The 21,391-nt window shown below is 48.4% G+C and overlaps 1 protein-coding gene across 1 annotated transcript; it reads left to right on the top strand.

The window, feature by feature from the left end:
• Positions 1 to 6,522: 6,522 nt before the first annotated feature.
• Positions 6,523 to 20,057, top strand: LOC144936467 (volume-regulated anion channel subunit LRRC8E-like). The gene is made up of 8 exons (XM_078863537.1): positions 6,523 to 6,666; positions 12,959 to 13,072; positions 14,781 to 15,085; positions 16,447 to 16,959; positions 17,207 to 17,354; positions 18,200 to 18,358; positions 18,729 to 18,878; positions 19,053 to 20,057. The coding sequence occupies exons 1-8, from the start codon at positions 6,523 to 6,525 to the stop codon at positions 20,055 to 20,057; spliced, it is 2,538 nt and encodes an 845-aa protein (XP_078719663.1).
• Positions 20,058 to 21,391: the final 1,334 nt, after the last annotated feature.

Genomic DNA, 21,391 nt, shown 5'->3' with positions numbered 1-21,391 from the left:
CTGGCCTATTCTACTACCCCTGTACCTATTCCCTATTTATCGGCTATGATCCTACTTCACCTCCTTACTCACTGTTAGGTGCCCACGGCAGTCCGCTGATCCCGTACTCGCAGCGTACCTCGATGCGTCTCACGGACGTTCGGGTCGCTGGGCTGGAGAGCGTCTTGTCGCCTGGTGCTGGAGTAAAAGAGACCGATCTCCCCTTTGCGCCCCCTTTTTATCCTCCCTACATCAAAGGGATGCGGCTCCGAGCGTGGTGGCGGCCCCCTCCCAGTTTTTCTTTAACAATGGGCGCGCGCCCGTTAGCACGCGTACGGCGGTTCCGGGTGCCCTTGCTATGCTAATCAGATGCGCTGCGTGTTGCGGCGTTTATTCTAATTCATCCCTTTCTCATGCATGGCGTTGTGCTCTTGCGCATTATGCAGCGTCGTCCATGACCACGGCCTGCTGTGGAAGTTAAGCACGGAGCCTCCGCATGTCCCCACCACCTGCCCCATCAATTGCGCACCCTAAACTATGCCGCCCCGTCCCTCCTCTGCCTGTCTCGTCGACCCGTGGGGGTGTGTGTGGGGGGATGCGTTTCAACCACGGTGGCCGAATGCCCTTCGCCGCGACCATACCATCTTAAGGCCGGTTCGCAGCGCCGCGGTGTAAAGTAGCGTCGGGGGAGGTCGTCCAATTCCCTGGTCACCGGAAACCGTGAAAGTTCATCCCGATAAGGGTTTCTCGGATAAAAACCGGTCGGTCAAGTGACCTCCCCTCGGAGCTCTATGGGTGGGGGGGAAATGCGTGCGGGTGTGTTCATGTGAGGTGAGGTGAGGGGGACGCGGGGTCGGCTCCGTCGCTTGGTGGTGGCGAGGTCGTAGATGGGGCGCCTGCTGAACGGCTTCGTGGCGGCGGCATCACAGCTGCTTGCTGAGTGATATGTCACGTATACATGCCCTGTAAACGTGAAGATACAAACTTGCGATAGATAAAGGTAAGACCCTATCCATGCAACAATTAATAATCCTGTGCTGCAATAAAGCTATATTTGCAACTCACCGTCATAACACTTTACGGCCAGTTCCCGCTTCACGAACAGGTTGTGTGCCTGAGGCCCGTTCATTGATCCAACTCATTGTAAGTTGACACTCAGTGGACGAAAGCCCCATTTAAGACAACATGGAGATAACACATTCCGTGAGAGAAAAAAACTTTTAATAACAGCTTGACAACGCCGACTTGCACTGGCGATACGAACCACCCAACCATTTGGTTTGGCGGAGCCAGCTGTAATGAGTCTTAACATCATCGCTGAGAGTGTGTGTACGTGTGCGCGTATGTATGTGCGACAGGGATGTTCTCTGGCTTCAACATTATTTAACATCTAATACAGAATAATTATTTCATATTTTAATAGCAAATGCTAAGACATACATATTCACCATCATTTTACAACAAAAAACTGAAGGCAGCCAATGGGTTCTCCCTTATATCCGGTTGTAGCCAACATTTTCATGGAAATATGTGAGACGGACGCCATCCAGGCATCCACTCTACGCCCGTCCTTGTGGAAGAGGTACGTAGATGACACTTTTGTCATCTGGCCACATGGCCGGCCTGCTCTAGACCAGTTTCTCGACCACATCAATTCCATACACCCAGCCATCAGATTCACCATGGAAGTCGAAAAAGATGGCAAGCTACCCTTTTTGGATGTCCTAATTAAAAGGAGACCTGAAGGTTCAATGAGCCACTCTGTCTACAGGAAAGCCACCCATACGGATGCTTACCTAAAACCGGATTCCCACCACCATCCATCCCAAAAGAATTCCCTCATCAAGACTATACCATAGAGCCTAATGCATATCCGACCAGGAACACATTGCCAGTGAACTCAAACACGTACGCCAAGCTCTTAAGGCTAATGGTTACTCCGACTACACAATCCGCAAAGCCATCACTCCAACCATCAAGAAGGATCCTGTTGAGGAGCCTTTCAAGACCATCACCTTACCCTACATTGCTAGGATCACAAAAAAGATCTCCAAAATCCTGATAAAACACAAGATCCAGGTCCGATTCAACACAGTACATAAAATCCGTGATCTGGTCCCGTCTGTAAAAGATGTGGTTCCAGACATACAGTACCCTGGCGTCTACAAACTAAGTTGCCTCTGTGGTAGATGTTACATTGGAGAAACCAAACGACATGTCTCGGACCGCATCCGTGAACATAAAGCAGACTTGAAACACGGTAGGACAAACACCTCGGCCGTGGCAGATCACTGTTACAATTCAGTGGGCTCACATGATATTGACTTATCCAAGACAGAGGTTCTCTGCAAGCCATCTCGCTACCATAAGAGATTCGTTCATGAGGCAATCCACATATACAAACACAGAGACAATTTCAAGCGAGAAGATGGATTCTGGCTTAGCAATCATTGGAAGGACGTAATAAACCATTTCGGATCTTAACTGATTGTGTTCACGTTTACGGTGACTTTCAGACCGCGTTCCACTCACTGGCATTGTATTCTCCACAGGGAATTGATTCTTTGCTCCGCTGCAAGTTTCCTTGCACTACTCTCCCATTGACATATTTTGTTGCTTCCTCTTAGTATCTTTCACACGACGGTCAATGGTACAGTGTATAATGACAAATAGTATAAAATTTATATGCTTAATACAATGTACAAAGTAATATATAGTATCGTAATTGTATAGTGAATATACAGCAGTGTGATATACATTAGGGTGGGTAGAATAATACATAGTGTAATATTACAATGTATAAGGTTTATAGCAATACAGTATATAATTTAATGTTGGGTTTGTCTATGGCAGTATATAGTACGGTGTAGACTCGTGTGATGTAAGAGAATAAAGTTTAGATGGAAGCATATTATATATATATATTTTTTTTACGACGTAGAATTGTAATGTATTACTCACTGTTAGTAACTCAGCTTATTGTAGAATATATTTAGTATACTGATGATAATATGTAGTTTATACTTTCGTTGTTTACGTGGTGGTTTTAGTTACTGCAGCTACATACTATTAACACTCCTTCCCTTCATTAATGCTACCCCTAGCCCCTCCCTTTGATGCTGCTAATCCTGCATAATGCACGGGCATATGCAGTACTAATCACATACCTGCATTTCCCATAAATATGCTAAATTCCGCTTGATATGCATCTTCTTTTTTTAAGGCTCCCCCTTTCTTCCCCCTACCACCCCAGCTTATATACATGCTCCAAGTGCGTGTGCTGTTTCATTCGGACGCTGTCGCCTCGACAGACCTGGTTTTCACCTGAGGACGGTTACTTGCGTTGTGGCCGAAACGTCGTGAGAATAATTTTATTATGTTTTATTTTTATTATTTTATTAATTCCCTTCTACGTGACTTTACCGAAAGTACCAAGAAAATGAATCCCTGCAGTCACGAAAGCTTTAAATCGAAATTTATACTTTAGTTGTTTACGCGGTGGTTTTAGTTACTGCAGCTACATACTATTAACACTCCTTCCCTTCATTAATGCTACCCCTAGCCCCTCCCTTTGATGCTGCTAATCCTGCATAATGCACGGGCATATGCAGTACTAATCACATACCTGCATTTCCCATAAATATGCTAAATTCCGCTTGATATGCATCTTCTTTTTTTAAGGCTCCCCCTTTCTTCCCCCTACCACCCCAGCTTATATACATGCTCCAAGTGCGTGTGCTGTTTCATTCGGACGCTGTCGCCTCGACAGACCTGGTTTTCACCTGAGGACGGTTACTTGCGTTGTGGCCGAAACGTCGTGAGAATAATTTTATTATGTTTTATTTTTATTATTTTATTAATTCCCTTCTACGTGACTTTACCGAAAGTACCAAGAAAATGAATCCCTGCAGTCACGAAAGCTTTAAATCGAAATTTATACTTTAGTTGTTTACGCGGTGGTTTTAGTTACTGCAGCTACATACTATTAACACTCCTTCCCTTTATTAATGCTACCCCTATCCCCTCCCTTTGATGCTGCTAAACCTACATAATGCACGGGCATAAGTGGTACTAATCACATACCTGCATTTCCCATATCCCCTCCCTTTGATGCTGCTAATCCTGCATAATGCACGGGCATAAGTAGTACTAATCACATACCTGCATTTCCCATATCCCCTCCCTTTGATGCTGCTAATCCTGCATAATGCACGGTCATAAGTAGTACTAATCACATTCCTGCATTTCCCATAAATATGCTAAATTCCTCTTGAAATGCAAATTATTTTGTCAAGGCGCCCTTTCCCCCCCCCCTTCCAACCCAGCTTAAATATATGCTCCAAGCATGGTGCTGTTTCATTCAGACGCTGTCGCCTGGACAGACCTGGTTTTCACCTGAGGACGGCTGCTTGCATTGTGGCCGAAACGTCGTGATAATTATTTTATTATGTTTTATTTTTATTATTTCATTACTTCCCTTCTACGTGACTTTACCGAAAGAACCAAGAAGATATAACTACACTATGAATGGCTACGTATGCATAGTCGCACTGTTAGTGTCAGTATCATAACTGTCAACCCCTTATCAGTGCCCTACCTTATTACAGAGCAATTCAGACCTTACTGATCACCCCGTGCTCGTTATACATATCAACGTTCATCCTGCAAAGTCCCATCACAAGGGAGAAACACAAACAAATAGGCACATTATGTTACTCAATGTCCCTGTACAAGAATACGAGTAAACCGTATGGGTTGACAGTATGCTATATCTATGTATCTGTGTGGGTCTCCATGTATCTCTCTTGGGTCTCTATCTATCTCGTTTAGGTCTCTATGGGTCTCTGTCTGTAATCATACCTGTCAACCCCTTTATCAGTGCCCTACTTGATTACAGACCAATTCAGGCCTTTTTGGTCACCCCCATGCCCTTAGAAATGTCAACGTTCATCCTATACATTATACTACACTATACACTACACAGCTGTCAACCCCTTATAAGTGCTCTACCTTATTACAGACTAATTCGGACCTTATTGGTCACCCCGTGCCCCTTAAAAATATCAACATTCATCCTACAAAATCCCATCACAAAGGAGAAACACAAATAGACAAATTTTTTTGTACGCCCGTACGGACCTAAGAACTCAATTTGCCTGTGCAAAGACCACGACGGGGTAAAACCGTGATGGGGTTCGACAGCTCCGTAATAGTCGAGTGTGAATAGTCGCTATTGGTTATCAGAGATTACCCCCACAAGCAAACAACGTGTGGGCGGCCATTTTGGATAGGGGGTGTGGGGGCTTCTCCCTTACCAAGATGGCCGCTACCACACCAACAGCCACGTGGTGTTGACATTTCGCGGGTGTTTTTTAATTGGTCAGCTCCGTTGCACTTGACATTGAACTTTATTTCATAGCCCGGATTAAGGCCCATGGTTAATAGCATAGACTAGATAAGGCGCGGCTGCGTTTCAGACTATACCAAGTATGGAGGGGGATGAAAAGCATCAACTCAAGACGTGCTGAAAAAATGTAGCGAACTTGTTTATAGTTTTATTGTTTCATCCATAGCAACAAGAAGCAAGAGGGTCCGCTAGCGTTAGTGAAAGGTGGCGTTTGCTGTCTATCCCCTTAAATTAATACAATTTATGTTCGCTGATTGAATTAACCCCTCCCGCGCACGCCGCTCGAGTTGGTTTCGCCCACGCGGCCCTCTCCCTCAACCACCACCAACAAACCGTCGCGATTTGGCGGGAGAAGTGGAGCCTAACGACCAGCACTACCACAACATCTATAATCACAAGTATAACTACTATAATAACATCTCCCACGTCTATAATCATTACTATAATAACAACTACAACATCTATAATTATAACACTAGTAATAACATCAATAAAATAAACAATTACTACTACTATAGTAATAAAAACATAAACTGCTGTAATAACTAATACTGTAACAACTACTATAATAACAACCACAACATCTATAATCACAACTATAACACTAATAACATCAATACAATAACAAACAACTACTATAGTAATAAAAACATGAACTGATATAATAACTAATACTGTAATATCAACTACTATAATCACAACTATAACACTAATAACATCAATAAAATAACAAACAACTACTACTATAGTAATAAAACATGTACTGCTATACTAACTAATACTGTAATATCAACTACTACTATAATAAAACAAGGGCGGTGAGAGAGAGTGGAGCCAATCTCACACGCGCCTCTGTAAGCCTCACAGCCTGTCAGCTACACGGGGAGACATTTGTATTGTGTCTGCCTGTGTGTGTGTCTATGTGTGCGTCTTTGTTGCCTGTGTGTGACCCTCTGTGTGTGTGTCTGCCTGTGTGTGTCTGTGTGTGTGTGCCTGTGTGTCTGCTTGTGTGTGTGTCTGCCTGTGTGTGTGTGTCTGCCTGTGTGTGTCTGCTTGTGTGTGTCTCTGTGTGCGTCTTTGTTGCCTGTGTGTGTGTCTGCGTGTGTGTCTGCTTGTGTGCAGTCTCGGCTCGAGTCATGATTCCCATCGGAGCCCTGACCTCCTCCTTCTCATTGGAGGGTCACCAGGACCTCAAGATCCTTCAGCCCTGGTGGGACGTGTTGTGCGACATGCTCTCCGTGCCCATGTTCATGATAGGCATCTTTGCCGGGATGCTGCAGGTACGTCGTTCCAACGCTCTAGACCAGGGGTCCTCAAACTTTTTAAACAGGGGGCCAGTTCACTGTCCCTCAGACCGTTGGAGGGCCAGACTATAGTTAAAAAAAACTATGAACAAATTCCTATGCACACTGCATATATCTTATTTTGAAGTAAAAAATCAAAACGGGAACAAATACAATATTTAAAATGAAGAACAAGTGAAGTTAAATCAACAAACTTGCCAGTATTTCAATGGGAACTATGGGCCTGCTTTTGGCTAATGAGATGGTCAATGTCCGGTTCCATATTTGTCACTGCTTGTCGTAACAAGTGATGCAAGTGTGCATCCGTTAGTCTAGATCTGGTTGGAGATTTCAAATGTTTCATTCTGGAAAAAGTCTGTTCACAGACATAAGTGCTGCCAAAGATGGTTGCCATTTTGAGTGCATGGTTCCTGAGATGAGGATATGTCTCAGAGGGGAGAAATGCATAGAAATTATGAAGGCTGCTTGACTTGAATGCGTCTTTCAGAGAGTCACAATTCTGCAGTTCAGCCAGTTCCATTTGGTAAATTGTATCCACATTTTCAATGTCAATAGAAAATGGGTTACGGAAAAGCTGTATGTCCTGTTCATGGAGATGAAGCTCTTTAAATCTAAATTGGAACTCCTTTTGCAATTTTTCCAGTGTATCCACACATGTTTTGTTTGGGAATGCAACCAATGGTTTTTCCGCTAACAGATTTTGAGTTGTGGGGAGATGGCAGAAGTTGTCCTCCTTCACTTGTTTGATGAGGAGGCCTAATTTTACTTCAAATGCTTTGACATGTGATTGCATATCACAGATGAGCTTCCCCTTTCCTTGAAGTTGCACATTGAAACTGTTGAGTAGCTCTTACATCTGTCAGAAAGGCAAGGTGCCATTTCCATTCTGCATCATTGAGCTCTAGTACTTCTTTGTTTTTTGAAAGCAGAAAAGCTGTAATCTGTGGAAGTAAGTGATAGAAACGTTTCAAAACTGTCCCTCGACTCAGCCAACGGACTTCTGTGTGGTACAGAACATCTTCATAGTCATCATTTAGCTCAGACAGAAATTCCTGAAATTGTCTGTGGTTTAGTGCATGAGCTCTAATGAATTTCGATTTAAAGCTTTCGTGACTGCAGGGATTCATCTTCTTTCGGTAAAGTCACGTAGAAGGGAAGTAATAAAATAATAAAAATAAAACATAATAAAATAATTCTCACGACGTTTCAGCCACAACGCAAGCAGCCGTCCTCAGGTGAAAACCAGGTCTGTCGAGATGACAGCGTCTGAATGAAACAGCACACGAGCTTGGAGCATATATATAAGCTGGGTTGGAAGGGGGGGGGGGGGGGAGGGCGCCTTGACAAAATAATTTGCATATCAAGAGGAATTTAGCATATTTATGGGAAATGCAGGAATGTAATTAGTACTACATATGCCCGTGCATTATGCAGGATTAGCAGCATCAAAGGGAGGGGTAGCATTAATACTCCTTCCCTTTATTAATGCTACCCCTCCCTTTGATGCTGCTAATCCTGCATAATGCACGGGCATAATTAGTACTATTCACATACCTTCATTTTCCATATCCCCTCCCTTTGATGCTGCTAGTCCTGCATAATGCACGGGCATATGTAGTACTAATCACATTCCTGCATTTCCCATATCCCCTCTCTTTGATGCTGCTAGTCCTGCATAATGCACGGGCATATGTAGTACTAATCACATTCCTGCATTTCCCATATCCCCTCTCTTTGATGCTGCTAGTCCTGCATAATGCACGGGCATATGTAGTACTAATCACATTCCTGCATTTCCCATAAATATGCTAAATTCCTCTTGATATGCAAATTCCTTTGTCAAGGCACCCAGCTTATATATATGCTCCAAGCTCGTGTGCTGTTTCGTTCAGACGCTGTCGCGTCGACAGACCTGGTTTTCACCTGAGGACGGCTGCTTGCGTTGTGGCCGAAACGTCGTGAGAATTATTTTTATTATGTTTTATTTTTATTATTTTATTACTTCCCTTCTACGTAGCTCTAATGAAGTTAGCACAAGATACCACAATTTTCATAACAGAGTCCCACTTCAGTGATTTACTACACAGCGCTTGTTGGTGGATGAGGCAGTGTATGGCTATTGGATGAAAATGGTTATGTTTGTCCATCTCTTGGTTAATGCGAGCAATTACTCCTTTCTTAGACCCCACCATGCTAGGAGCACCATCAGTTGTCACACTGGCTAGTTTAGCCCAGTTCAGCTCCAAACCATTCACAGTTTGGCAAACCTTTTCATAGATATCCTCTCCTGTAGTTGTCCCTTGGATGCTTTGCAGTGCAGCAAGCTCTTCTGTGACTTCGAAATAGTCATTCGTCCCACGAATAAAAATTAGAAGTTGTGCAGAATTACGAACATCATTGCTTTTGTCGAGTGCCAAGGAAAAATAGTAAAGTTTTTTTGTGGAGTTTTGCAAATGCTGATGCAAATTGTCTCCCATTTCTTCAATTCTCCGTGTAATTGTAGGTCCTGAAAGACTCACTGTACTAAATAAATCGGCCTTCTCTGGACACATCTCTTTGGCAACAGAAAGAAGGCATTCTTTAACAAATTCTCCCTCCACGAATGGTCTGCCAGTGCACGCTATTAGCTTGGCAACTTGAAAACTTGCTCGCAGTGATGAAATATTTAGCTGCTTCTGCTTCACAAAAGTATGTTGCTGAGTTGTTAATGTATTTTTCAGTTTTAATATTTTATCTTTTCTCACTTCTCCGACCAAACAATCATATTTATCTTCATGTTGAGTTTCATAGTGTCGTCGTAAATTGTATTCTTTGAACACAGACACTATATTCTGGCATATCAGACACACAGCTCTTTCCTTATACTGCATGAAAAAGTAATCATAAGTCCACTGTTCTTTGAATATCCTACACAGAGTCAATTTTTCTCTTTCTTGACATCATTGTTTCCTAGGGAGTCAAAATTGCTATTAGTAAAATACCAATATATATATATACAGCGCTACAAAAACAATATACCAGCAATAACTTTGCCCACACAGAGACATACAGACTGCACTGCCCATCAATGCAGTCTGATTGGGGAACTCCGCTTTTACCCCAGGCTCACACTGGTGCGGGTGCCATTAAAAAGTTAATTACACCTGCAGTTTTGTTCACAGCGCAGCCGGCCCCTCCCACATGCCCTGGCTTCCTCTGAGTCCTGGGAGGTGGAGTAGTAGTCCGGCTGCGCTGTTCGGTTCCTCCCACCGCCTGAAGCTTGATTGCGTCCGGACTGCAATTCCCATGATCCAGCGCTTCAGCCAGCCAGCCAATCGGCGGCGGCCGCCCCCTCTCCCTCTTCCACCAATGACCGTCCTTCTCATGTAGAAAATAAGTAACAGACAGGCAGCGGCGGCAAAAACACCCGGCGGGCCGGATAAATGTCCTCGGCGGGCCGCATGTGGCCCGCGGGCCGTAGTTTGTGGACCCCTGCTCTAGACTCTAGAGCAGGGGTCCTCAAACTTTTTAAACAGGGGTCCAGTTCACTGTCCCTCAGACCGTTGGAGGGCCGGACTATAGTTAAAAAAAACTATGAACAAATTCCTATGCACACTGCATATATCTTATTTTGAAGTGAAGAAACAAAACGGGAACAAATAAAATATTTAAAATGAAGAACAAGTAAAGTTAAATCAACAAACTTGCCAATATTTCAATGGGAACTATGGGCCTGCTTTTGGCTAATGAGATGGTCAATGTCCGGTTCCATATTTGTCACTGCTAGTCGTAACAAGTGATGCAAGTGTGCATCCGTTAGTCTCGATCTGGTTGGAGATTTCAAATGTTTCATTCTGGAAAAAGTGTGTTCACAGACATAAGTGCTGGCAAAGATGGTTGCCATTTTGAGTGCATGGTTCCTGAGATGAGGATATGTCTTAGAGGGGAGAGATGCATAGAAATTATGAAGGCTGCTTGACTTGAATGCGTATTTTAGAGAATCACAATTCTGCAGTTCAGCCAGTTCCATTTGGTAAATTGTATCCACATTTTCAATGTCAATAGAAAATGGGTTACGGAAAAGCTGTATGTCCTGTTCATGGAGATGAAGCTCTTTAAATCTAAATTGGAACTCCTTTTGCAATTTTTCCAGTGAATCCACACATGTTTTGTTTGGGAATGCAACCAATGTTTTTTCCGCTAACAGATTTTGAGTTGTGGGGAGATGGCAGAAGTTTTCCTCCTTGTTTGATGAGGAGGCCTAATTTTACTTCAAATGTTTTGACATGTGATTGCATATCACAGATGAGCTTCCCCTTTCCTTGAAGTTGCACATTGAAACTGTTGAGTAGCTCTGTTACATCTGTCAGAAAGGCAAGGTGCCATTTCCATTCTGCATCATTGAGCTCTGGTACTTCTTTGATTTTGAAAGCAGAAAAGCTGTAATCTGTGGAAGTAAGTCATAGAAACGTTTCAAAACTCTCCCTCGACTCAGCCAACGGACTTCTGTGTGGTACAGAACATCTTCATAGTCAACATTTAGCTCAGACAGAATATCCTGAAATTGTCTGTGGTTTAGTGCATGAGCTCTAATGAAGTTAACACAAGATACCACAATTTTCATAACAGAGTCCCACTTCAGTGATTTACTACACAGCGCTTGTTGGTGGATGAGGCAGTGTATGGCTATTGGATGAGAATGGTTATGTTTGTCCATCTCTTGGTTAATGCGAGAAATTACTCCTTTCTTAGACCCAACCATGCTAGGAGCACCATCAGTTGTCACACTGGCTAGTTTAGCCCAGTTCAGCTCCAAACCATTCACAGTTTGGCAAACCTTTTCATAGATATCCTCTCCTGTAGTTGTTCATTTGATGCTTTGCAGTGCAGCAAGCTCTTCTGTGACTTCGAAATAGTCATTCGTCCCACGAATAAAAATTAGAAGTTGTGCAGAATCACGAACATCATTGCTTTCGTCGAGTGCCAAGGAAAAATAGGAAAGTTTTTTTGTGGAGTTTTGCAAATGCTGATGCAAATTGTCTCCCATTTCTTCAATCCTCCGTGTAATTGTAGGTCCTGAAAGACTCACTGTACTAAATAAATCGGCCTTCTCTGGACACATCTCTTTAGCAACAGAAAGAAGGCATTCTTTAACAAATTCTCCCTCCACGAATGGTCTGCCAGTGCACACTATTAGCTTGGCAACTTGAAAACTTGCTCGCAGTGATGAAATATTTAGCTGCTTCTGCTTCACAAAAGTATTTTGCTGAGTTGTTAATGTATATTTCAGTTTTAATATTTTATCTTTTCTCACTTCTCCGACCAAACAATCATATTTATCTTTATGTTGGGTTTCCTACTCCTCGACTGTCTGTCACTGACCAGCACGGGAAAACAGCAGGCAGCCCCTCCAGAGATCAGAGATCACTCTGTTATTACCCCTCTATCATTTACTCAGCGGTGCGTGTGCTGGGGATATACATCCCCAGCACACAGGAATATCACTGGGAGTGGAGCCGAGGGGCAAGTGAGGGAGCTGAGGGAGGGAGAGCCAGTCAAGCGCAGCCAGGGGAGGGCTGGCAGCCTTAGGCCTGGGGGGCAAGTCCAGTCAATTGGCCCATTGAACCATTCACCAACGCAGCCCAATGAGTGCCCACCGCCGCAGCTCAATCAGTGCCCACCGCCGCAGCTCAATCAGTGCTCACCAGTGCAGCCAAATCAGTGCTCGCCACCGCAGCCCAATCAGTGCTCACCAGCGCAGCCCAATTAGTGCTCACCAGCGCAGCCCAATTAGTGCTCACAAGCGCGGCCCAATTAGTGACCATGGGCCGGATAAATGTCCTCGATGGGCCGCATGTGGCCCGCGGGCCGTAGTTTGAGGACCCCTGCTCTAGAGAGTCCCCACGCACATTCATCAATGTCGCCGCCATGCTATGGATAACATCGCGGAGATGTTGACGACCTCGCCTAGTACGCAGGAGGTCATAGGTTCCATCCCGACCCCTGCTGCATATTTGGACTTCGCGTGTGTCTCATCATCACGGTGGCCGGGAGATGTTAACTAACTCGCCTGGTACGCAGGAGGTCGTGGGTTCCAACTCGACGTGCGAGCTCACTCAAAGCGCTGGATAGAGAGCACATCTTGGGTCGATATGGGTTGCCTCCCCCCCCCCCCCCCGTACACACCGGGAATCGCGCAAAGTGAACCTGAGTGGAGCTTCGTCTTCAAGGAGACCACACGGCGTCACGTCATGGTCACGTGGTACCCACTTCCCCCACCTCCGCCCAGAACATGAACGAGCGCATTCTGTGTGTGCCGGTGCCGAGAGGCTTCGACGTGGATCTGAAGGAGTGGAACGAGACCGTGCTGAGGAAGCTCGTGGCCAACCCCAGGGCCCACACGGTGAGGTCCCCCCTCGGGCCGGCTCGACACGACCATGCAGGGGGGGGGGAACCGCTGGTTGCCAGCGGTAAGGCCGGCTGCGCCACCGGCAATTGCCCGAGGAATAGTGTAATGTACAGTATAGTGCAGGGGTGGGCAAACTTTTTCACTCGCGGGCCACAATGGGTTCTAAAATTTGACAGAGGGGCCGGGCCAGGAACAAATGGATGGAGTGTTTGTGTGAACTAATATAAATGACATGTAAAATGATTACATGAAATGATTTGGCCTTTAACAGGTAGCAAAGCATTTATTTGTAAGGCAATTTAACAAATTGCACGAACATGAACAATACAAAAACATGTCGTAACGTGACTGATCAAACATCATTAAAACATCTGAGGCCTGCGTCCAAACCAATTCAAGTCCTCTCCCCGCGTTGTTCCGTTCAGGGACTCCATGGTCAAAAACTCCTCTGTTATCGCAAAACTGTCTTCAATGCCTCGGATAAAAATGAGGAGCTGAGCAGTGTCTTTTACGTCCGTACTTTCATCCAGTGCTAGTGAATATAATTCAAAGGAATCAGACTTTTTGTTTAATTGACTGGCTATATTTTTATCAATCAGTTCCACATGGCGAGTCACAGTCTTGCGTGATGAACTGACTTTTTCAAATTTGCTTTTGATCTCCCGACACAAGATGTCTGCTGTCTGTACCATGTTTTCTTTTACAAACTTACCTTCGGAGAAAGTGGTAATGAGTGGTAATGTTGGTGAGAAGAAGTTTTTAAAGAAAATTTAAATCGAAGTGAAGAAGGAAATTATTGAAAAGTTTGTATAATTAATGATTTTTCAAACTTTAATTATGTTTTCTGTGCTTAAAACTCTTTAAAAAACTGTGGGGTCTAGAAAGGACTGGTGAAATTCGGAGAGAACTCGGAGTTAAGTTTTGTTTGTTTTGTTGAATTACACAAAGCGCAACAGTTATGTATATAACTTTTGTTATATATAAGTCCTAGTAAGATATTAATTTTGCGATGTAGTCATACCCCTCCCCCTCATTCAAGCCGTAATTTAGAGAGCGAAAGCGCCGAGAACGTAAATCGCTAACATAAGAACCCGTTAATCTCTTCTCGCATCATTCATACGATGATGATGCGGTGAAGTAAACGTTCATACGATATTACAGTGAATGCTTCCAAAAACAATACTGTACCCAAATATTACTGTTAACTTACTTTCAATAGAAACATGAATTGCTCATACGAATATTCTCTCTCTCCCGGTCAAAGTGCGCCATCTATTGGGGAAATGGGGACATTACAGGAGGAAGGTAAAATTTTATTTAATAATAATAATATTTGGACAAGTTCGGCGGATTAAAAGCCCAACGGGCCGTACTTTGCCCATGTCTGGTATAGTGTAATGTATAGTGTGGTGTATAGTGTAATGTATAGTGTAGTGTAATTTATAGTGTGGTGTATATTGTAATGTACATTATAGTGTAATGTATAGTGTAGTGTATAGTGTAATATCCTAGTACAGCACACCGGTGTGTTGGAGAGCAAAGCCATAACGTTGACGATCTTGAGTACGGTGACGTTTCGCCAGTAATTACAACCGGCATCATCAGGCAAAAGCCAGATTTGAGCCAGCTCTGTCACCGCAACGGAGGGGCATGCGACATCACCGCCACGCCAGTTAATTTTGCCCTTCCCACACTCGCCCAGGTTGGCTTCGACCAGTACCAGTACCGGTTGATCAACCAGTTCTGCTACGACAACGCGGTGCTGTGGATCAGCAAATACTTCCCGCACCTCGTCGTGCTGCACACGCTCATCCTGACGGCCACCAGGAACTTCTGGTTCAGGTTCCCGGAGACGAGCTCCAAGATTGAGCACTTTGTGTGCGTGCTGGGCAAGTGCATGGATTCGCAGTGGACCACGCACGCCGTGCACGAAGCCGCGCTGGACGGGTTGGCGTCAGCGGCGGCGGCGCTGCATCCGCCACCGCCCGCCACGGCGGGGAGCTGCAGGTTAGAAGGGGGCTGACTACTAAGAGACGGCCCACGGCTCCTTCCTTCCTTTGTCATCCCTTCCCCCCTTAAGTAACAAAATTAAAAAAAGTTCCCCCTTTCTCCATTCGGGGGGGACCCTGCGTGGGTTTGGGGCAGAGGTCGCAAACGGGTTTTGATTCCTTACCCGTACCCGGCCGCACCAGGGTCGCAAATGGGTACCCATACCCGGTCGGGTACGGGTACCCGTTCCCTACCCGTACCCTACCCGAAATGAGTGACAAACGGTTACTTACCAGTGACTCACGGCCTACCCGTACCCGTACCCGGCCGCATCAGGGTCGCAAACTGCTACCCGTACCTGTACCCGGCCGGGTACGGGTAGCCGGGTATTGGGTAGGGTACGGGTATCAGGTACCCGGTTGCGACCTCTGTTTTGGGGCAGCGAGCCCGTTCACGCATCTTTCTATCCCCCTGCTTTTCATAACCAGTTTGGCTTACGGTTGGCGGTGTGTGTGTGGGGAGCGGTAGTGAAGCGGTTAACGCTACGCTGCGCTATGATCCCGGCGACCCAGGTTCGATTACCGCTCATGGCCAACACCGGCGACGATTATCTGAAACACGTTCCTTCGGAGTGGGCAGGTAGTAACTTGGTTGGACAGCGCGTTTGTGCACGACAGACAAATAATCCCTGGTGGGCAGTGTGGAACCTGTTGTTCATACTTGTACCAGCTCTGGGCCTCTCCTAGGTCTACTCAGCCTCAAATGAGTACCTGGTGCGGTGTGTAAACATCGCCACTGGGGAGACAAAGGCGGCCACGCGTGGTGCTAGCCACCCACCCCCTCATGTACAGTTCCAGCCTTCATAAGTGCTCGCCAACCGCACTTGCCCCTATAGTCTGTTAAGGCTATACGGGGGATCTTGGTGTGCGTGTGTATGTGCGTCACGATGTGGGTGTCTGAGTCTGTATGGATCTCTGGGTTTCTGTGGGTCTCTGTGGGTCTCTGCGGGTCTGTGGGTCTTTATGGGTCTCTACGGGTTTCTGTGAGTCCTGATAGGTCTCTGCGGGTCTCTATGAGTCACTATGGGTCTCTGTGGGTCTCCGTGGGTCTCTGTGAGTCTCGATTGGTTTCTCTGAGTCTCTATGGGTTTCTGTGGGTCTCTGCGGGTCTCTGTGAGTCTCTATGGGTTTCTGTGAGTCTCTAGGGCTTTCTGTGAGTCTCTAGGGGTTTCTGTGAGACTCTATGTATCTTTGTGGGTCTCTGCGGTTCTCTGTGAGTCTCGATGGGTCTCTGTGAGTCTCGATGGGTCTCTGTGAGTCTCTATGGGTCTCTGTGAGTCTTTATGGGTCTCTGTGCGTCTCTGCGTCCCACGCTCGCAGCGACCCGAGATCCGACGAATTCCCCATGGAGAAACTGCCTTCTGAGTCTCCGCCGGCACCGCCCCGGCCTTCCGTCCGATTCGTCGACCCCGGCGAGGCCGCCCCACCCCCCGACTGGCCCCCCCCGGAGCAGAACGAGGGCCGGCGGACGCCATCGGATGATCGCATCCTGGACAAGAAGGAGGGCGAGCAGGCCAAGGCTCTCTTCGAGAAGGTGAAGAAACTACGTGCTCACACGGAGGCGAGCGGCGGGCTCCACAGGCTCTACGTGTGGCAGACGGGGGCCCGCTTGCTGCAGGCGCTGGTGGTGCTCGCGTACACCGGTTACGCCGGCCCCAACATGCGCTACCACATCCACTGCGTGGAAGACGAGTACATCACGGGCTACGGAGACTTCTATTGCGTCCACGGGCTGTGGCGCATCTTCCGCATGATGTGGATGGCCTACGCGACCACGATGTGCGTCTACGCGCTCACCTGTGCCTACGTCTTCTACTGGGTGGTGACCGGCAGGTGAGAGGGGGGGGCGGCGGGCTGCCGCAGAGCGGTTGCGTGGCACCGGATCGCCGTGCGGCAGCCTTCTGACTTTGGTCTGCGGGCTTTTCGGCGATCGTGGAGATGCGGTTAGCGCGGACGGCAACACCGCTACGTATATCTAATAGTAATGTTCTACCTGTGGCTTCCTGGGAGATCTTCCGCGTTGGGACGAGGGTTGACGGGCGCTGAGTTCTCTGTGCTGGGGGGGGCGCTGACACCGCAGGCTCAAGGAGTACAGCTTCGCGGAGGCGCGCCAGGAGACGGGGGTGGACGACATTCCGGACGTGCGCAACGACTTTGCCTTCCTCCTTCACCTAGTGGACAAGTACGACCCCTGCTACGCGTGCAAGTTCTCTGTCTTCCTGTCCGAGGTGAGGAGAAGCCGCTCGCAGAGCGCGCTGTGCGCTGCACGCAGAGCGCCTCACGTTTGACGGAGCCGACCGCGCCGATCGGAGATGTGGGGTAAGGACAACAAACTGTGGGTCTCTGTGTGGTGAACGTGGTGCTGGCCACCCACCCCCTCGTGTGCCGCCGTTCTGGTCTGCATAGGTGCTCGCTAACGGCACTTGCCCCAACAGTCCGTCGAGGCTATATGGGGGATGTTGAGTCTTTGGGTCTCTATCTGAGTCTATGGGCCGTGTTAGTCTATGTGTAATGACCTTATGGGCAAGTTATGTAATGACTAATTATAAGGGAGGCGTATCGGTGGTGAAGGTCAAAGGCTGAGTGAGACCACAAGCTCCGGGAACCTGCTTGAAGATTCTGGAAGGGGGCGTGGCCGGAGGCGGGGCTTGGCCGCACCGGGGTGTATATAAGGGGGACCGAACCAGAGGTTCGGTGCTGTTGCTGGTCCTGGGTCCTGGCTGCGTCGCCGCTCGCCGTCATCTCTCTTCGTCGTGGCCGATCTCCTGCAGGGCTCTCATCGTCGCTGTCGCTGCGCTAGTCAAATAACCGTGTAGTTGGACGCCGACGATGGGGTTGTGTAGAAGGGTCGGCTATGTGTAGCTACGTAGAGACGTTCATATTTCTGTATCGTCCAGTGTGAGAATAAATAAGAAGGCCTCTACATGATGTGTCTCAGAAGTCGCTCACTACATGTGTATAACGTCTTTACCGTCATGGGGCGTAACGGCTCATTGGGCCCTCGCTGCTGAAACAAATAAAATCCATCCACGCGTGGCTGCTGGTGTTGTTGCTGCTGCTGCTGCTGCTCCAGGTGAGCGAAAATAAGCTTAGGCAGGTGAACGTGGATCAAGCGTGGACCCTGTCGCATCTGACGGGGCTGCTGGCGATCAATGCGCAGGGCGAAAGCGAGCTACATCTCTCCAAGCTGGCAGCGGTGCCAGTGGACACATACCGGCTCACTCAGATACAGGTGCCCGTGGACACACCCACTTACCCACCCACCTATGCACCCACCCATCCACACCCGCACACCCACTCCCCCACCAATTCACTCACCCACCCACTCACCCAGACACCCACTTACCCACCAACTCACCCGCACACCCACCCAACCACTTGCGCACACACCCACCCACTTGCTCACTCACCCACTCACTCGCCAACACACCGCCCACGCACACACCCACCCACACACCCACTCACTCACCAACCCATACACCCACCCACCCACACACCCATGCACCCACCAACTTACACAGCCACTCACCCACTAACTCACTCACCCTCATACCCACTGACCCACCAACTCACTCACCCTCGTACCCAATCCCCCACCGAAGGTGCTGACGCTGGACTCGATGCACGGGGTGACGCTGGGGGCGGCGGTGGTGCAGATGGTGAATCTGCACAAGCTCCGGCTGCTGAACTGCACCGTGGGCGTCGACAATCGCGCACTCGCCTTCCTCAGCGAGGAGCTGCGCCAGCTGGAGGTGCGTGGGTGGATGAGCGGGCGGGCGCGAGGGTGGCTCGGTCTGAGCGGTCCATTCGGCTCCACTGATCCGGGCCGTGACATCGCCAAAAAGTCACCTCCCCCACCAAATGTATTTAAGTCACAATGTCGGGGACCGACATTCACCATCCGCCCCCCCCGCGCCCTCTCGCAGGTGAAGTTTGCAATCAAGGCGGAGGTCCCGGGCTGGCTGCGTGACATGCGCCACCTGGAGGAGCTGTCCCTGGAGGGGCCCCTGACGCCGGCGCTCCTCAAGCCGCTGGGCGGCCTCAGGCGCCTGCAGGGCCTGCGCCTGACGACCAGCGTCGCCCGCCTCCCGCCCGGCCTGGCCACTGTCGCCGGCGGCGGCGGCGGCCTGCGCACGTTCGCCCTCGACAACGGCGGCGCGCGCCTCGAGTCGCTGGCGCCCCTGAGCAAGCTGCGCAGCCTGGAGACGCTGCGGCTGACGCGCTGCGGCCTGGAGCCCGCCGAGCTTGCGCGGCCCCTGCTGGCGCTGGGACGCCTGAGCGACCTCGACCTCTCCCGCAACGGCCTCCGCTCGCCGGGCGACGGCGACGACGCGGCGATGCTGCCGGCGGCCGCCTGCAAGCGCCTCGCCGTCCTGCGTCTCTCGGACAACGCCCTCGCGAGCGTCCCGCGCTTGGCGGCGGCGGGGGGGGCAGGCTCGCCGGCGCTGCGCTCGCTCTTCCTCGACGGGAACCTCATCGGGGGCGAGCTGCCCGCTGGGCTGTTCCGTCTGCACGGCCTGCAGGTCCTCGACCTGAGCCGCAATGCCATCGCCGCCCTGCCGCCCGAGGTGCGCCAGCTGACTCGGCTGAGCACCCTCCGTCTATCAGGCAACGCCCTGCGGAGTCTGCCCGACGAGTTGTTCCGGTGCGAGGGGTTGCGGACGCTGGCACTCGCCAACAACGAGCTGCGCGAATTGAGCGGCCTGGTCGGAAGGCTGTCGAGGCTGCGCCGCTTGGAGCTGGTCGGGAACCGGCTGACGGAGCTGCCGGCCGAGCTGGGGGAGTGCGCGGAGCTGAGGCGCGGGGGGCTGCTGGTGGAGGAGGAGCTGTTCGAGTCGCTGCCGGCGCAGGTGAAGGAGGCGATGCGGGGCGAGCCCAGCGGCGCGACGCAGAGCCCCCCTGGAAGGTGGGAGAGAAGTCCAAGAAACTGAGAGAGAAATCCGAGAAAGTGAGAACCCCGAAGACACCGAGAGACTTTCACCGGCAATTACAACCGGCATTGTCAACTCCAACTATACAGCAGTAGGCAGCGTCAGGGTCGGGATCGAAGCCACGACCTCCTGTATAACAGGTGAGGTAGGTAACATCTCAATTACCAAGACCTGTATAACAGGTGAGGTAGTTGACATCTCAATTACCAAGGCCTGTATAACAGGTGAGGTAGTTGACATCTCAACTACCAAGGCCTGTTTAACAGGTGAGGTAGTTGACATCTCAATTACCAAGACCTGTATAACAGGTGAGGTAGTTAACATCTTAATTACCAAGGCGTTTATAACAGGTGAGGTAGTTGACATCTCAATTACCTAGACCTGTATAACAGGTGAGGTAGTTGACATCTCAATTACCTAGACCTCTATAACAGGTGAGGTAGTTGACATCTCAATTACCAAGGCCTGTATATCAGGTGAGGTAGTTGACATCTCAATTACCAAGGCCTGTATAACAGGTGAGGTAGTCAACATCTCAATTACCAAGGCCTGTATAACAGGTGAGGTAGTTGACATCTCAATTACCAAGACCTGTATAACAGGTGAGGTAGTTGACATCTCAATTATCAAGGCCTGTATAACAGGTGAGGTAGTTGACATCTCAATTACCAAGGCCTGTATAACAGGTGAGGTAGTTGACATCTCAATTACCAAGGCCTGTTTAACAGGTGAGGTAGTCAACATTTCAATTACCAAGACCTGTATAACAGGTGAGGTAGTCAACATCTCAATTACCAAGGCCTGTATAACAGGTGAGGTGGTTAACATCTCAATTACCAAGGCCTGTATAACAGGTAAGGTAGTTAACATCTCAATTACCAAGACCTGTATAACAGGTGAGGTAGTTAACATCGTAATTGCCAAGGCGTGTATAACAGGTGAGGTAGTTGACATCTCAATTACCAAGGCCTGTATAACAGGTAAGGTAGGTAACATCTCAATTACCAAGGCCTGTATAACAGGTGAGGTAGTTGACATCTCAATTACCAAGGCCTGTATAACAGGTGAGGTAGTTGACATCTCAATTACCAAGGCGTGTATAACAGGTGAGGTAGTCAACATCTCAATTACCAAGGCCTGTTTAACAGGTAAGGTAGTTGACATCTCAATTACCAAGGCGTGTATAACCGGTGAGGTAGTTGACATCTCAATTACCAAGGCCTGTATAACAGGTGAGGTAGTTAACATCTCAATTACCAAGACCTGTATAACAGGTGAGGTAGTCAACATCTCAATTACCAAGGCCTGTATAACAGGTGAGGTAGTCAACATCT

Source organism: Lampetra fluviatilis, chromosome 16 (assembly GCF_964198595.1).
Source record: "Lampetra fluviatilis chromosome 16, kcLamFluv1.1, whole genome shotgun sequence".
Lineage (NCBI taxonomy): Eukaryota > Metazoa > Chordata > Hyperoartia > Petromyzontiformes > Petromyzontidae > Lampetra > Lampetra fluviatilis.
The sequence above is the reverse complement of the archived record's forward strand: the minus strand, read 5'-3'. Positions and strand labels throughout refer to the sequence as shown.